Here is a 16395-nt window from a genome sequence, read left to right as displayed (position 1 = left end):
TGCTGTGTGCGTGTGTCTGTGTCTGGGCATCCCTCGCGTTGCTCGAGTTGCAGAGAACGAAGACGCGCACCTTTTTGCTCGTTCCCTCGATTGCTGCCCCCTCTTTTTCTCTTTCTCTTCGCTGACCCGCACCCGTGCTTGAAGTCTGCAGCGAAGGAGCTGTGTCACATGCGCTTGCGCACCTGAGACCTCTGCCGCAGGCCACTAACGACTTTGTGTCGCGTCACAGCTCTCATCAGCGATCAGCACGGACCCGTCTCTACGCCCCTTATTTAGAGCGATGCAGAAGCGTCTTGCGCGGCCCTCCTCAGTAGCAGCCGCGGCTTCCGTTCTTGGCGGGGTATCGACACCGATGGGCCCCTCATCCTCGGGCTCCTCTGTTGCTGCACCTTTCATGCGGCACTACCGCGCCGGCCTCCTCCGCAGCACGCCGGCCCGCCTCGCCATGAACCTCCACGCGAGTGATCTGTCTACTCCGGACAGAGCCACGGTAAACTCCGCCAACAAAAAGGAGTTCAAGACAGCTCTGTGCAACGAGCTGGTGAACAAGATCACCGCGCAGGGGTACTACCCCATGTCGCAGTTCGTCAAGGACTGCCTGACCCACCCCCAGTACGGCTACTACGCGGCAAAGAAAAACGTGATTGGCAGCGAGAAGGCAGACTTCATCACCGCAGCGGAGATCCCGTTCTTTGGCGACGTGCTTGCCGCGTGGGTGATGGACGCCTGGCAGAAGATGGGTACACCGCGCGTGCTGCATCTTGTGGAGATGGGGCCGGGTCGCGGTACCCTCATGAGGACAATGCTGAAGCAGATTCAATACTCGAACCCGCATCTGTTGCACTTTCTGCAGATACACCTCGTCGAGGTCGGTGCCGCGCGGCGCGAGGAGCAGAAGAGAGCTCTGACCGAATTCCAGACGGCTCAGGGCAAGATCAAGTGGTGGATGGACCTGGAATCGCTGCCCTTTTCGCTCGAGCCAACCGTGTTCATTGCGAACGAGTACTTTGATGCGCTACCCGTGGCCCAGTTCCGCTACACCGAACGGGGGTGGGTGGAGACGTGTGTGGAGGTAGATACGGACCCCGGCACGGAGGCGCACTTCCGCCTTGTCCATGCCCCGTCCGGGTCGATGTCCGCCTATCTCATCCCTGACGACATTCGCACCAAGGGCAAGACCGGCGACTGCGTGGAAGTGAACACGGTCGGGATGCAGACGATGGAGACGCTCATGAAAAAGATGATAGACTGCCAGAAGGCTGCGTGCCTGCTGATTGACTACGGCAAGGATGATCACATGCACAGCACGCTGCGCGGAATCCGTGGCCACCGCTTCGTCGACCCGCTGCTGTCGCCCGGCGAGGTGGATCTCTCGTGCTGGGTGAGCTTCCGGCAGCTGCGTTGGGCCCTTGAGCGGCTGGAGGTGGCGCGGCGGCACCTCAAGTGGTTCCCGGTGATGACGCAGCACGACTTCCTGCTCGAGAACGGCATTGACATTCGGCTGGCGCACGTGATCAAGGACGAGGAGACGAAGACAGCATTGAAAGTGCTGCAGAACTACCGGCGCTTGATGGACAAGGAGGAGATGGGAGAGAGCTACAAGGTGTTCGCGTTCCAGACCCGAAACTTCCCGAACGTGTCGCCTTTCTTTGCTGAGATGCCTCTGCCTCCGCTGCCGCAGAGGGGTGACCGGTAGGCCGATACATGCAGTGTTGGGCGCCCTTTCATGAAGCCTTTTTGTGCCTAGCTGGATGAGGAGAGTTCGAACATACACGCTTGCGTATGTATGCGCTTAGGTAGCAGTGGGAGGCGGCCTCACGCGCAGCACGACGAGGGGCATGCATCCTCGATCCTCTCGTTGAGGAGCAACATTTTCCGTAGCTTGTCCGTTGTGCACATAAATACGTACCCATGTTCACGTGGCCGCCACCTCTGCCACTGCCTGTGAAATAGGCTTCACCGAGCCCCTACCTCGTAACCCCTGCTCAACACCAACGCTCGTGCTTCGGCCCTCCCCCGCTGCCGCTCGTTTCACACGCCTCTCGGGTCACATTTATGAAACGTCTGTTTACCCACTGCACTCCTTCTCTCTTCCCAAGAGGCACACACGCACACGTGTGTGCTCGATCACCTGTCAGACACCAACGCGACAGCATTCGAATCGGGACGAGGCGGTGTAGCCGCGATCGCCACACCCATCTTGCAGCTCAAAGAGCCCAAAACATTACAGTAAATACGGGAAAGGAACAATCATCATACAAACTCAGTCTCTGAGGTAGCCGTTTTACCATCACCGCAACAACCCCTCATCGGCCCCGTCCCCTGCTCCTACTCATTTTGCTTCGCATCCATGTACAAGACGCGCACACCCGCGCATCGTCGTTCTGGCCAGTAACCTGCGCCTATCACCATACTTCCTCTGCTGCTGCTGACTCAACGGCTATAGGCCATCAGCGCAGTGCAAGATTTGCGTCATCGTATGCGAGTGTCTCGCCGCGCCTTCGGTGCTCTTCTCCGCGCTCGTTCCCTTCTTCTTTACTCCCGCAAGAACGACACGACGACGATGAGCTCTCAAGCGCAGCAGCGCGCGCCGGCCTACGCTCCGCGCGGCACCCATGCCGAGCGGCTCGCGGCCGCGGACCGGGAGGCCGCTGCCCGATGGGACTCCTCGACGAACTGTACATGGTATCCCGACTACCACCTTGCACCGCACACGGGGTGGATGAACGACCCAACGGGGCTGGTGCACTTCCGCGATCACTACCACGTTTTTTACCAGTACCACCCGTACAGTGCCGAGTGGGGTCCAATGCACTGGGGCCACTTGACGAGCGAGGATCTTGTGCACTGGCAGCACGAAAAGGCGGCGCTGGCACCAGGAGACGCGTGTGATCGCGACGGCTGCTTCTCTGGCACCGCCGTCGTGCACGAAGACAGGATGTACGTCTTCTATACGGGCCACTTCGTGCTTGAGGCGGCGACGCCAAGCAACCCGGACGCTATCTTTGAGCAGCAGTGCGTCGCCGTCAGCAGCGACGGCGTGAACTTCGAGAAGCTCGGCGCCGTCGTGCGCCCGCCACCGGGGTACGTGCACTTCCGTGACCCGAAGGTGTGGCAGCAGGACGGGCGGTGGTGGATGGTGTGTGGTGCCCGTGACGTGACGAAGGACCTTGGCCAGCTGCTGCTCTTCGCCACAGAAGACCTGCTTAAGTGGGACGACACGAACTGGCAGGTGCTGGGGATGACGGAGGACAAGAACGTGTTCATGTGGGAGTGCCCCGATTACTTTACGATCGGCAGCCGCGAGGATATGAAGCTGCTTCTTTTCTGCCCTCAAGGGAAAAAGGCCAGCGAGTACAACTACCGCAATCGGTTCCAGAACGGGTATACCGTCGGGCAGTGGACGCCTGGCGGCCCGTGGAGGGTGCAGCGGGAGTTCCGTGAGCTTGATCGCGGCCATGACTTCTACGCAGCACAGACTTTCCTCGCCGCCGATGGCCAGAGGAGAATGTTGATGGCGTGGTGCAACATGTGGGAAAGCCCCATGCCGACAAAGCAGTATGGCTGGAGCGGCTGCCTGACGCTGCCGCGGGAGCTAAGCTATAATGAGGCAACAGGACAGCTTCGAATGCTGCCGGCGCGTGAGCTGGTCGGCCTGCGTACTCCTGAGATGATGATTGTGCCTACCCTCCTCGTAGAGAATAACAACGATGCACAGATCCTCGCGAACTGCACTGCCTACGAGCTCGATATTGCGTTCAACATGGAAACGAGCACGGCGGAGAAGTACGGGCTGTGGCTCGGCTCAGGGGCAGAGCTGTACGTGGACGCGCAGTCGAAACGGCTGGTGCTGAACCGCCACTACCCGCAACACATGCTGAGTGGGTATCGCTCCTGCGAGATGCCGACGGGTTTGCTTCTGCAGCTGCACGTGTTCATTGACCGCTCGTCGATTGAGGTGTTCGTGAACAACGGCGAGGCCACCTTCTCTTCCCGCGTCTTCCCGGACGAGGGCGACCGGGCACTGCGCGTCTTCTCGGTCAACGGGACTGCGGACATGGTGGGCGGTACCATGTGGAAGCTGAAGGCGACGGTGAGGCACTGAGCCCTCCTGCCCTGCGTGAGAAGGCGTGCGCCTGCGTGACGCTCGACCTCGTCGGCAGTGTCGCGCACCGAACGATTGGCGCCTCCTTCTTTCGCTTTGCCCGTCTCGTCCGCCCGCCCGCCCGCCCCTCCGGTGCACACGCCGTGGCGATCCCATCGCCCGCTGGACAACTCCGCCCTCCCCCTCCTTGTGCCTTCCGCTCTTCTCACTGCAGCCGCAATCCGTGGCCGCGCTACGTGAAACGGGCGAAACACGCAAAAGGGCCGAGGGGGGACGGAGAGGAAGGCCCGAAAGCCCCCTCTGCGCGCGTGTGTGTGCACTCGGGGAGCGTGCTGTCGTCGCTGCTTTCGATTTGCCGTTGCACACCCGTTGTCGCATCTCTTTTCCGGCTTCCGGGGGGACGGCAGAGGCCTGCACCAGCGCACGCATGCCCCGCATGCTCTCGTGTGTGTGTACGGATGCATGCATGGGTCTCTGCATTTGAGTGTGCGCATCTCTGTGCCTCTATTCTTCATTCTTTTCGTACCACTTTTTCGTTTCCGCCTGATGCTGCCGGCCACCTTGGCGCGGCATCAGGGACCAGTGCCCACTCTGTGGGGCAGCCCAGCAGCCCTTCCCCCATCCCCCTGCCGATGCCGAGCCACCTTCCGGTGGTGACAGTTTGAAGCCCCGGACGGCGGCGCGTCGGAGCGACCTGCGCCAGCGCACACGTCTGTACCGTCCAGATGATGGGCAGCGTGTCAGCGTGGCTGGCGCGCATCCCGCCCCCCGCCCTCGCACTGCCCACTGGTGCGGGGCCGGCGTGCCACCGCGTACGGGCTGCACCACGTGGGTGGCGACTGGTGGCACGATGGGAGCGGCTGCGCGGCGGCCTGCGAGGCGGCGGGTGCTGTGTAGAGTTTGAGGCAGAGGCGGCGCTGGGCGGACTGAGTCGGCGCATTGCTGTACCGCGTGTGCGCCTACGGCTGCAGTGCAGGAGGCGATGGGGGCCTGTGGCAGGCCGGCGGGCGGGTGGCGGCTCGGGCGTGGCGTTGGCCGCACGCTTGTCTGGGCAGCGAGTGGGTGCGCTGAGGACGCCGGAGAAAGCAACTCCTGCCTGTGCTCCTCTTCTTCTCACCTTTGTTTTCTTTCGTCGTATTCTTTCGAGTGTCTTCCGGTGCTTTTCCATTCCGTGCACGGTCCCGTTCTCTCCTCTCTCTCTGCATCTGATTTTCTCGCCGCTGCGCTTCCTCCGCAGAGGCGATGAGCACGCGTCGTGCATCGGCGGGTGCGCAGATGATTTACCGCCATGTTGGCGTCCCTCCCTCCCTCTTTGTTGTTCACCACGTCTCACACACACACATACACACGCACCCGTTTCCCCTACTCTTCCTCTTCGCCTCGCACATGCGCTCTTCTTCGAACACGCCCGCACGCTCACAAAACGTGCTAGCACGTATCATGTGGAAAAGAAAACGAAAAATTCTCCACATTTTACATCTGTAGCAGAGCGTAGCCCTCGCTGCCGCCCTCCCCCATTTGCCGACCAAGGTGTCTGCTGTGAGCGAGCCATTCTGAATCCGGAGTCAGCCCGCATACGCCCTCTCTCTCTTTCGGATTTCCTCGCGCTCACAAGCCTCTTCTTCCTTGCCGTACAATATTTAGTTAGGCTTGTTGGTTTCTGTCGACGGTTGACATACAGAAGCGTGTAAACATTCACGCGGCTGCGTATGCGCGCGGGTACAGCGGCATACCTCCCCCCTCCCCGACCCCCATCTCCACGACGCGCTCATTCCCCTCTCCTCGACAATCTCACTCCCCACACATACCCCCATACGAGCCATCCTGCTTGTAATCGCACGGACACGCGGTTACGCTCCTTCTGCGTTCGTCGAGCACTCGCGGAAGACAAAATATTTTGAACCACACACAGAGGGACAGTGCCGTGTGCTTGTCTCTGTCTCTCCCTCCCTCTATGCGTGTGTGTGCCTGCATCCTCTCCCGCTCTCATCATCATTGGTGTCTTGCGTGAGGGGAGGGGGCGGTGTTTTTCTTCTCTGCCAGGGTGCTCGACCAGAACAGAACGAGCCGAAAGGAAAAAAAAGCAACGTGGCGAAGCGAAACCGCATCCGATCGCCCCCGCGATCTCCGAGCGACCGCTGCCATCACAGCAGAGCACGCCGGAGGACACACACGTACACGCAGAGAGAGAGAAGGTAAACCCGCAAAGCAGAAGCAAGCACACAAAAGCAGCACATTCCCAGTGAACCGAGCGTCTTCCTTCCTTCCCCCCTCTCGCTGTTTACGGTGGCCGCACCACGAACAACGGAGGCCGATCTGTTTTTTTTTTTGTCGATTGCCCCTCCACTTCCTGGGGTTGCTTGTTGCGCTTTTTGTAAGTGTGCATCTCTATATATATGTGTGTGTGTGTGCGTGTGTGTGTCGGTGTGTGCTTGCATCCAGACCTTTTCCTCTCTCCCCTCAACTCCCCGCTTTTGTTCGTGCTACTCTTTTCTTGCGCGCCTTGTGGCCACATCCCTCGCGCTCTCGTCGCTTCTTTTCCCCTGCACCGTCCTTGCATTCCTCGAGATCGAGGTCCTGTGCCCTGGATATCTCAAACCTTTTCTTGCTCTGTGCCGTTGCGAATCCTCTGCTGTGTCGCACTTGCCGCGTGACACGGGCTCTGAACGCTTGACGTTATCTTGTGCCTCTTCTTGTCTCGTTTGGTTTCTCGTCGCTCTCACGGGCTTCTTCTGTGTGTTGTCTTGTATTGCGTGTTGCGTCTTCTTCCTTCGTTGTGTTATTATTCGCTTGCGCTCACACCACAGCAAGCAATATCGTTGCCCTGCCCCGCCCCTCATCCATACCCATTCCTTCTCCTTCGTTCCTGCCTTCTCTTCCTCGCTCTCCCGGAACAGCGGCACACTGGCATACCCGACGACGACGAGACAAGAAGGCTGAGGGGAGGGAAAGGGTATGAGAACAGCATACATAGGGAAAGAAAGGAGCTCGAAGAACTGAAGAGACCGGTGTGCCATTTGAGGTGTAGTTGCCCAATCCAAGTGATCTTGATTTTCCCTTCTACCTCGCCGCTGTCCTCTCGTGGCGTCTTCCGCTTTCACGTCTTCTTTCTCGCTGTGCGTAAAAGCTGACGTAACATTTCGAGGAGGCACATGCGTGCGTCGGAACCCATCCCAGCAGACGACGCAGCCAACAGGGCGTGCCCCCATTCTCTTAACGACTCCCCATATCCCTCTCTCATGCAAGCTGCTTCAGCTATGGCGACGGACACCGCCACTAGCAGCGGCATCGCGGACTTGAAACAGGAGTCGTCGCACGAGGAGCGACTGGAGGTAGCCAATCACACGGCCGTGAAGGCTTGGAGTGTGCTGAACAAGATGTGGTACCCGGACTACCATATGGCTTCCTTTGCCGGGTGGATGGGAGTGCCAGGCGGCCTTTGCTACCACAACGGCTTGTATCATGTATTCTATCAGTATAACCCCTTCAGCGAGAACTGGGGTCCAATGCACTGGGGCCACGTGACGAGCGAGGATCTTGTGCACTGGCAGCACCAGCCCATCGCCCTCGCTCCAGGGGAGCTGTTTGACCATGATGGCTGCTTCTCCGGGTCATCGGTGAGCTACAACAACAAGCTATACATTTTCTATACCGGGCACACATGGCGCACCGAGAGTGAGAAAGGCAGCGGCAACGGCGCCATGGGCGAAGGGGCATCGTTTTACCAGCAGCAGTGCGTCGCCGTCAGCAGCGACGGCGTGAACTTCGAGAAGCTCGGCGCCGTCGTGCGCCCGCCACCGGGGTACGTGCACTTCCGTGACCCGAAGGTGTGGCAGCAGGACGGGCGGTGGTGGATGGTGTGTGGTGCCCGTGACGTGACGAAGGACCTTGGCCAGCTGCTGCTCTTCGCCACAGAAGACCTGCTTAAGTGGGACGACACGAACTGGCAGGTGCTGGGGATGACGGAGGACAAGAACGTGTTCATGTGGGAGTGCCCCGACCTCTTTCGGTTAGATCAGATGGACGTCTTCTTGTACTCGCCGCAAGGGATGCGGAAGGCTGGCTATGCCAACCGCAATCGGTTCCAGAGCGGCTACCTGCTCGGCTCGTGGAACACGTCATTGGTGACGGTGGCGTTATCAGAGCGGGAGGCAGTCTCGCCGAAGGACACCGCTAGCGGTGGCCACGCCGTTGGCGGACCCCGCTGGCTGACCTCGTTCGACGTGACGCAGCGCTTCCGCGAGATCGATCGCGGCCATGACTTCTACGCACCGCAGACTCTGCCCACCAAGGATGGGCGGCGTCTCATCATAGGCTGGATGGACATGTGGGAGAGCCCCATGCCGACGCGCGGACACGGCTGGAGCGGCTGCCTGACGCTGCCACGGGAGCTGATTTTAGATCCATTCACGGGCAGTGTTCGCATGGTGCCGCCCAAGGAGCTGCTGCAGCTGCGATGCGCGCAGGCCACCATTTCCGCTCAGCGAATTCAGGAGAGCACCGACGTGCTTCTTGTGGAGGACTGCACTGCCTACGAGCTCAATATTGCGTTCAACATGGAAACGAGCACGGCGGAGAAGTACGGGCTGTGGCTCGGCTCAGGGGCAGAGCTGTACGTGGACGCGCAGTCGAAACGGCTGGTGCTGAACCGCCACTACCCGCAACACATGCTGAGTGGGTATCGCTCCTGCGAGATGCCGACGGGTTTGCTTCTGCAGCTGCACGTGTTCATTGACCGCTCGTCGATTGAGGTGTTCGTGAACAACGGCGAGGCCACCTTCTCTTCCCGCGTCTTCCCGGACGAGGGCGACCGGGCACTGCGCGTCTTCTCGGTCAACGGGACTGCGGACATGGTGGGCGGTACCATGTGGAAGCTGAAGGCGACGGTGAGGCACTGAGCCCTCCTGCCCTGCGTGAGAAGGCGTGCGCCTGCGTGACGCTCGACCTCGTCGGCAGTGTCGCGCACCGAACGATTGGCGCCTCCTTCTTTCGCTTTGCCCGTCTCGTCCGCCCGCCCGCCCGCCCCTCCGGTGCACACGCCGTGGCGATCCCATCGCCCGCTGGACAACTCCGCCCTCCCCCTCCTTGTGCCTTCCGCTCTTCTCACTGCAGCCGCAATCCGTGGCCGCGCTACGTGAAACGGGCGAAACACGCAAAAGGGCCGAGGGGGGACGGAGAGGAAGGCCCGAAAGCCCCCTCTGCGCGCGTGTGTGTGCACTCGGGGAGCGTGCTGTCGTCGCTGCTTTCGATTTGCCGTTGCACACCCGTTGTCGCATCTCTTTTCCGGCTTCCGGGGGGACGGCAGAGGCCTGCACCAGCGCACGCATGCCCCGCATGCACTCGTGTGTGTGTACGGATGCATGCATGGGTCTCTGCATTTGAGTGTGCGCATCTCTGTGCCTCTATTCTTCATTCTTTTCGTACCACTTTTTCGTTTCCGCCTGATGCTGCCGGCCACCTTGGCGCGGCATCAGGGACCAGTGCCCACTCTGTGGGGCAGCCCAGCAGCCCTTCCCCCATCCCCCTGCCGATGCCGAGCCACCTTCCGGTGGTGACAGTTTGAAGCCCCGGACGGCGGCGCGTCGGAGCGACCTGCGCCAGCGCACACGTCTGTACCGTCCAGATGATGGGCAGCGTGTCAGCGTGGCTGGAGCGCATCCCGCCCCCCGCCCTCGCACTGCCCACTGGTGCGGGGCCGGCGTGCCACCGCGTACGGGCTGCACCACGTGGGTGGCGACTGGTGGCACGATGGGAGCGGCTGCGCGGCGGCCTGCGAGGCGGCGGGTGCTGTGTAGAGTTTGAGGCAGAGGCGGCGCTGGGCGGACTGAGTCGGCGCATTGCTGTACCGCGTGTGCGCCTACGGCTGCAGTGCAGGAGGCGATGGGGGCCTGTGGCAGGCCGGCGGGCGGGCGGCGGCTCGGGCGTGGCGTTGGCCGCACGCTTGTCTGGGCAGCGAGTGGGTGCGCTGAGGACGCAGAAAAAGTGTCCAATGGACACGACAGCGTTATTGTTGCTGGGGGCGCGAGTTCTAGTCTCGATTTTCTTCAGGGAAAGGGCTGCAGCAACCTTGTTGCCCTTTTGGGTCTTGTGACTGCTGTCGTCGGTATGTTTGGAGTTCCCACTGGCCATGTGGACTCCCTCCGGGCTCCATCAGGTGAGACAGAATGCTGAAAGTCATGTGGCTCCGTGGTCGTCCTTGTGCAAAGACACCAGCATATACACGCGTATGTATGCTCTTGCATGAAAGACACGCTCCATGCCTGCTGGCATGCCCCTCTCGGTGTGTAGGCGGCACGACCGCGCAGACACCGCCCCCATCCTCCTCCTCGAAGTCGGGTGGGCTGCGACGAACATGTGGACTCGCTTAATGGCGTTGGTGCAACGCACTTCTCCTCTCGCTTGCCTTCCCCTTTCTCTCCGTTTTTCCTCTGCACTCTATCTGTGCTCGGCACGTTGGCGAAGGAGAGGAGGTGTTCTCCTTAACGAAAGGCGAAGTCTGCTCCGCAAGCGCTAAAGAACACACGTCCGCATATAAACTCATTGCTCCGCACAGTCTCAAATCGAGCAGACGTGTGCCTCCGCTTTTCGTTGTCTTCCCCACCCCCTGACCGCGCTCCCGTCTGAGCGCTCATCATCATCATCTCTCTCTGCGATCCCGACAGCTCGTCTTGCGAGTAACACTGCTCTCCACACAGCTGATCGCTACGTTATGCATCGTCGAACACGCAGTGGGCGTGAAGGTAAAGGAAGCTTGTAGGCGTGTCTGTGCTTGCTTCTCTGTGGCTGTCTTCCTTCTGCGGCTCCGCTGAGGTCGTTGTTATGTAACGGCGAGGACAGGCCGGAGAGGTGTACACAAGATACTTGTCCTCCGCCGCTTTTCTCTCTGTCTGTCCACACACACACACACACACACACACACACAGATAATGAGAGAAGTGCGGTGCGTCTTCCACCTTCACCATCCCTGATTACACACGCGCGCAGTTCTTTCGAGTTGATTCGTTTTCTGCTGCTCCCGCGGCCGGTGCCTGCGCTCATAAGTAGACGAACCTCCCGGCAACCCCCCTTCCCTCGCTCGCTTTCTGCGAGCCCTTCTCTCTCCAACACTCACACACAACAAACACCACCACCACGACGAGACGTTGACATTTTAGTTGAGAAAGCCATGATGCGTGCAGTAACGTTGAAGGGCCTCGGCGGCATTGCCACAATGTCCATCAGCGAGGTCCCCAAGGCGGCCGTGAAGAAGGGAACGGATGTGCTTATAAAGGTCATGGCAGCTGGCGTGAATCGGGCAGGTGTGTCGCAGCGGCGCGATAACTATGCGCCACCAGACGGTGCGAACGAACTTTTAGGACTGGAGGTGGCGGGTATCGTAGAGCAGGTAGGCTCGGACGTGGCAGGTAGAGTCAAGGAGGGCGATCGGGTGATGGCACTGCTGCCCGGCGGTGGCTACGCAGACTACGCCGTAGCGCACATGGGCTGTGTGATGGCGATGCCGCAAGGCTACACCTTCACGGAGGCCGCCGCCATCCCAGAGATGTTCATCAGGGCGTGGCAGATTCTTCATCGCCATGGAAAGGTGAAGCGGGGGCAAAAAGTGCTGATTCACGCCGGTGCCAGCGACATCGGCAGCGCGTCGGCACAGATCACGGAGAAGTACTTCAAAGCAACCGCTATCACGACCTCTTCCGAGGAGAAGCTGGATGTGTGCAAGGCGCACGCAAGCGTGACGCTGAGCCGCACGCCGGACGAGCTTGGCTTGGCCTTTGCGCCGAAGCTGAAGCGCCTCTTCGGCGAGGAGAGTGTGAACGTGATTGTCGATCCAGTGTTTGGTGGAACGTACCTCAGTGAGAATGCCCAAGTGCTCGCCCCCAATGGCCATCTCATTGTCATTGCCTTCATGGGCGGGGCGTTGGTGCACATGAATGCCCTGCCGCTCTTTCGGGAGAGGGCTAAGATCACCTTCTCCAAGCTGCACTGCCGCAGTGACCAGTACAAGGCCGGCCTCGTCACCTCCTTCGAGCGCGAGATCGTGCCCTACATGAGCGAACGCATCATCTGTACGATCGTGGACCGCACCTTCCCGCTGGAGGAGGTGACCAACGCGTACAAGTTTCTCGCGGAGAACCACGGCCACGGCAAGGTGGTCTTGACCGTTTGTGAGCCATCAAAGCTGAGCATGTAGAAGAGGAGGGACCAGGAACGAGGCTGGACACAGTAGAAACACTGAGGAAGTTTCTAGTGGGTGCTTTCCCTCCCTCTTCGCTCAAGGAAAGAGGAGAAGAGGGGGGGGTCACTTGATGTGTTTTGCACCCGATCTTCGTGTATTCCAACCCTGCCGTTGCGCATCTCAGCTTGTATTATCCTTTGGTGCTCTTCTGCACACGCGTGCCATGTGCGTACTGTCTTTTCGGCTCATCTCCCTTCTTCCTCCCTCGCTTTCCTTTGGCGGTATGACGCGACAACGACGACATCCAATACGAAGATCCCTAACCGAAGCACAGAGCGCGGTGTGCGAAGTGTGCACCTGTGTGCACGGGCACGTACGTGAGGCAAGCAACACAGGCGATCAGCCAACTACTCCGCCCGTGTGCTTCAACAGCTCCGCCCGTATTCCTCGTTTCCCCCTCGACTCTAACTCTTTGACCCTGCGTGTGTCTGTAGCACATGTAATGCGTCTTGTCACTGCAAACGCCTCTTCACACCCGCCATGCCGGTGCGTCTCACCTCTCTGTCGGCGCTGGCGAGCCGCCGATTTCTTCCAGCCTGGTGTGCATCTCCGTCCTCCTGAATGCCCACCCCATCTTCATCTCCCCCTCCCTCACCCACCCTACGCATTCGTTCTTCTATGATGCCACAGCGTGTAGCGTCTCTGTTCAGTGCCTGGTCGTCTAGCTTCGTGACAATGAGCGACCGGCTCCGCTCGCGGTTTTACTCTCCTGGTGCACCCATCACCTTGCTTCCAGCGATGACAGGGTCTAGCGCTCTCGCCGTTGCACAAGCAGCAGCATCATCGTCACCACCAACTCCGTCTCCATTCGTGGCCTCACTTGTGGAAGTTCTCCTACGTTCGCGGCAGCGAAGTCGCAGTGCGGCATCGCGATCAGCGGTGCAGCAGCATAGAAACACACACTACGACGCCGCGCGCAGACTTCGCAGTAGCCATGTAGCGCTAACAGATTTGCTAGGCGGCCTTGATCTTGGCCCTGGGTTGCTGCGTGCCACGCGTGTCTGCTACGAGCGCAACATCGTACGCAACACCCTCGCCGATACGCCGTCGGGCTACATACAAGACCCTCGTGCGCACCCCGTGACGATGCCGCGGTACGACAGCGTTAGCCGCGTCGGAGTCGCTACATTGGAGGCGCTGGAGCGCGAGCGTGAGCTGCTGGAGCGGGAGGAGCTGGCCTACCCCGGCTACACAACTCTGCGCATTCAAGAGTTGAAGCACACGGTAGTTAGCAAGGCAAGCACACAGGCAGACTTGCAGCACGCGGCAGACGCGCTGCTCGAGGAGCTAAGTGCCCTTCTCAAGGTGGTCGGCCAGGAGGTGGAGAAGCCGATGAGCACGCAGCGGGTACTCCTCTTGAAGTGGCAGCAGCGCCAGCAGCGCCTGCAGAACCGTGAGAACGCTTTCCAGGTCAACGTGCCCAGCACACCCGCTTACCGCGTGGTTCCACAGGCGGACGGCACGGAGGTCATCGAGCGACCGGGCCGCGACACGCCACAAGCACCTGTGCACGAGACGGATGACGCATACTTGTCACAAGCCGTGGAGGCGGAGGAGCTGCCGCCTGAGGCGCTGATCCCCGAAAAGACGATCATCACGACTGCTGATGTGAACCACGTGCGCTACCTTTTGGGCCTCACGTACCGCCGGCTGGAGCGGTGTGATGAGGCGGAGATGATGCTCTACGACATCTTGGCCGACGATGTCACGAATGTGGACGCCGTGGAGTCACTACTGGAGCTGTACACGGGCATCGAGGGATGGGTACCGCGGATACGCGTGCTGCTAGACTACCTGGCCAAGGAGTACACCAAGGCGGCGGAGGAGGGGCGGCTGCATCCTGCCTCTGCATCCGATAAGGTGCCGGCTGTCGACGCCCATTGCGCCGAGGAGCCTTGCGCGACAGTGAGCCCGGACGCTGCTGCGGCGTCAAAGTCTACACCGCAACAACCATCTTCGTCACCATCCTCGTCAGTGTCTCCCGCGGACGCCGTGGCGACGACGGCTGGCACGGGTGCTGCCCGCAGGCCAACGCCAGCCTACACGACGCTACCTCAGGTCGCCCCAGTGGAGGTGGCGCTGTCCCTCTTGTCCGATCTCATCGTCGAGGCGGCCGCGCAGAAGTGCTCGTCCGACGGCGAGGGCGCCGCGTCGCGGTTTTTCATCGAAGCGATGGGGCCCATTGTGCGGGTCCTCGACCGCGACTACGCATGTCGACTGCTCGAAGCGCTTTTCCGCGCTGTCGATGAGCAGCACTTCGCCGTGCGCTTCGACTCGGCCGACATCTCCCCGAAGGCTCGCACGTTCGCGCTCTCCCTTGTGATCGCGTTTCTGAAGGCGCTGATGGCGCGCCGCATTCATGAAATGCTGCCTGAGTCGACCCGATTCCACTTCTTCACGCTCGTTAAGCTGCACTCTGCACTTCGCAGCGCTGGCCGCGTGCATGAAAGCTACAAAATTTGCGAGCAGCTGATGCAGCTCTATCGGGCAAACTCGTCTGCGCACCGCGCTCGTGTGTGTGCGTCGTCGAGCGTGACTCTGAGATCGTCTGCGCCGTCGTCGTTGCATGCCGAGTGCAACAGCATGCTCAGTGCCTCTGCAACGAGGCCCACGGCGGCTGCGACAGCCGAGTTGGAGGCGCAGGGACGTGCTACGGAGGCAGGCGCACTGCTACCTCAGGCAGCCAACGCGCGTCGCGGTGCTGCTGCGGCCCCTAAAGACATTGCTGAGGGGGTGCCGCCGACAGAGAGCAGCCGGCTCAGCGAGCCGCCAGACGTCCTCGACGATCAGGACGCCAACTACCGCGAGGCCTTTTTCCAGTACGTGAGCGACCGCGCGCACGACTCGCCAGCACTCGGGCGGCGGCTGTGCATGGAGGCCATGGCTGAATTCCCGACGTGCGCCGCGCCGTGGGAGACGCTAGCGCTGCTGATGCACAAGGAAGACCCAAAGCGAAACCTTAGCGACGCCATTATCGCTGCCCGCCGCGCGATGGAGCTGGAGCCGTTCAACGTGCGGGTCATCGTTACGCTGGCGAACTTCTACAAGGCCGCGCACCGCTACGAGCTGTGCGACCGCATGATGGATCGCTACCGGCTCATGTCTTACATGGTGGAGGAAGGGGCAAGCGAGGCCGACATGATCGCAACGGCTGCCGAGATTGCGGCACTGGATGAGCAGACACCGGAGGCACAGGACCTGGTTGAGGAGACGGGGCGCGCCATGAAAGAGTTCCTCGAGCGCATGGAGCAGGCGACGACGTATTCAATGCCCATCGACAAGGAGCCGCGTCCGCTTCGGGACGGGCCGATTCGCTTTATCGCACAGCAGCCGGATATGCGACCGGCTGAAGTGGAACCGCGCGACAGGGAGCTCCTGCGGCAGCTGCAGATGATGGAGCCGCGACAGCAACGGTGAGCGACGGGCATCGCCGAGAAGAAAGAGCTCTTCCGCCCTTCTCCAAGGCTGCGGTGCACGAGGGAGAGAGACAGACAGAGAGAGAGTCGTTCGGTTCGCGAGCGCGCGCGGAGTAGAACGCGAAAGTTGGAGGAGATGTGATGCGCTAAGGTCCGTTGCCTGCACGCGTTTTCAATATCGTCACAGAGCTGCAAGCTGCACACCGAGTTTCCACCGACGAAATGAAATCTTCTGAGGTGGAGGGACGATCGGGGAGGGGCGGTGGCGGACGGGAGGAGCGGGGTGGCAACAGCGGCCGCACCCCTGTCCCATTCTTCTACCCCTCCCGAGAGCAAGGCAGGAAACATCAGATGCTTCTGGTGTTGCGTGTTGTTGTTGAACAACGCCCACCCCTCCCCTCTCACCTCCCTCTCCTTGGCTATGCGGTTGTGTTTTCGTGCGTGTGCACTTTTGGATAGTAAAGATATGCCGAGGGAGACTCGATTCAGCACACGCGCGAGCGCGTGTGTCTTCTTCCTGCTATGCTTACACTCCCGTGATCTCGCATTCATCCCCTTCTGCTGCGCCTCCGTGCATCCCTGACACACACACACACATGTACATGAATGCCGCTTATTTTTTTCTTCGATTTTGCCTCCTC

General features: G+C 60.5%; 5 protein-coding genes across 5 annotated transcripts; all 5 read left to right on the top strand.

The window, feature by feature from the left end:
* Positions 1–352: 352 nt before the first annotated feature.
* Positions 353–1696, top strand: LINJ_23_1080 (conserved hypothetical protein; the record flags this gene model as incomplete). Its single annotated transcript, XM_001465745.1, has 1 exon — positions 353–1696. The coding sequence occupies one exon, from the start codon at positions 353–355 to the stop codon at positions 1694–1696; it is 1344 nt and encodes a 447-aa protein (XP_001465782.1).
* An 867-nt stretch (positions 1697–2563) lies between these two features.
* Positions 2564–4105, top strand: LINJ_23_1070 (beta-fructosidase-like protein; the record flags this gene model as incomplete). Its single annotated transcript, XM_001465744.1, has 1 exon — positions 2564–4105. One exon carries the CDS (start codon positions 2564–2566, stop codon positions 4103–4105), a length of 1542 nt encoding a protein of 513 aa, XP_001465781.1.
* A 3239-nt stretch (positions 4106–7344) lies between these two features.
* LINJ_23_1060 (beta-fructosidase-like protein) lies at positions 7345–9003 on the top strand (the record flags this gene model as incomplete). The annotated part of the gene is made up of 1 exon (XM_001465743.1): positions 7345–9003. One exon carries the CDS (start codon positions 7345–7347, stop codon positions 9001–9003), a length of 1659 nt encoding a protein of 552 aa, XP_001465780.1.
* A 2267-nt stretch (positions 9004–11270) lies between these two features.
* LINJ_23_1050 (alcohol dehydrogenase, zinc-containing-like protein) lies at positions 11271–12293 on the top strand (the record flags this gene model as incomplete). Its single annotated transcript, XM_001465742.2, has 1 exon — positions 11271–12293. The coding sequence occupies one exon, from the start codon at positions 11271–11273 to the stop codon at positions 12291–12293; it is 1023 nt and encodes a 340-aa protein (XP_001465779.2).
* A 1131-nt stretch (positions 12294–13424) lies between these two features.
* On the top strand, positions 13425–15755 carry LINJ_23_1040 (conserved hypothetical protein; the record flags this gene model as incomplete). The annotated part of the gene is made up of 1 exon (XM_001465741.1): positions 13425–15755. One exon carries the CDS (start codon positions 13425–13427, stop codon positions 15753–15755), a length of 2331 nt encoding a protein of 776 aa, XP_001465778.1.
* Positions 15756–16395: the final 640 nt, after the last annotated feature.

Source organism: Leishmania infantum, chromosome 23 (genome assembly GCF_000002875.2).
Source record: "Leishmania infantum JPCM5 genome chromosome 23".
NCBI classification, from domain to species: domain Eukaryota; phylum Euglenozoa; class Kinetoplastea; order Trypanosomatida; family Trypanosomatidae; genus Leishmania; species Leishmania infantum.
Note: the sequence above shows the minus strand (reverse complement) of the source record. Positions and strands in the feature narration are given on the sequence as shown.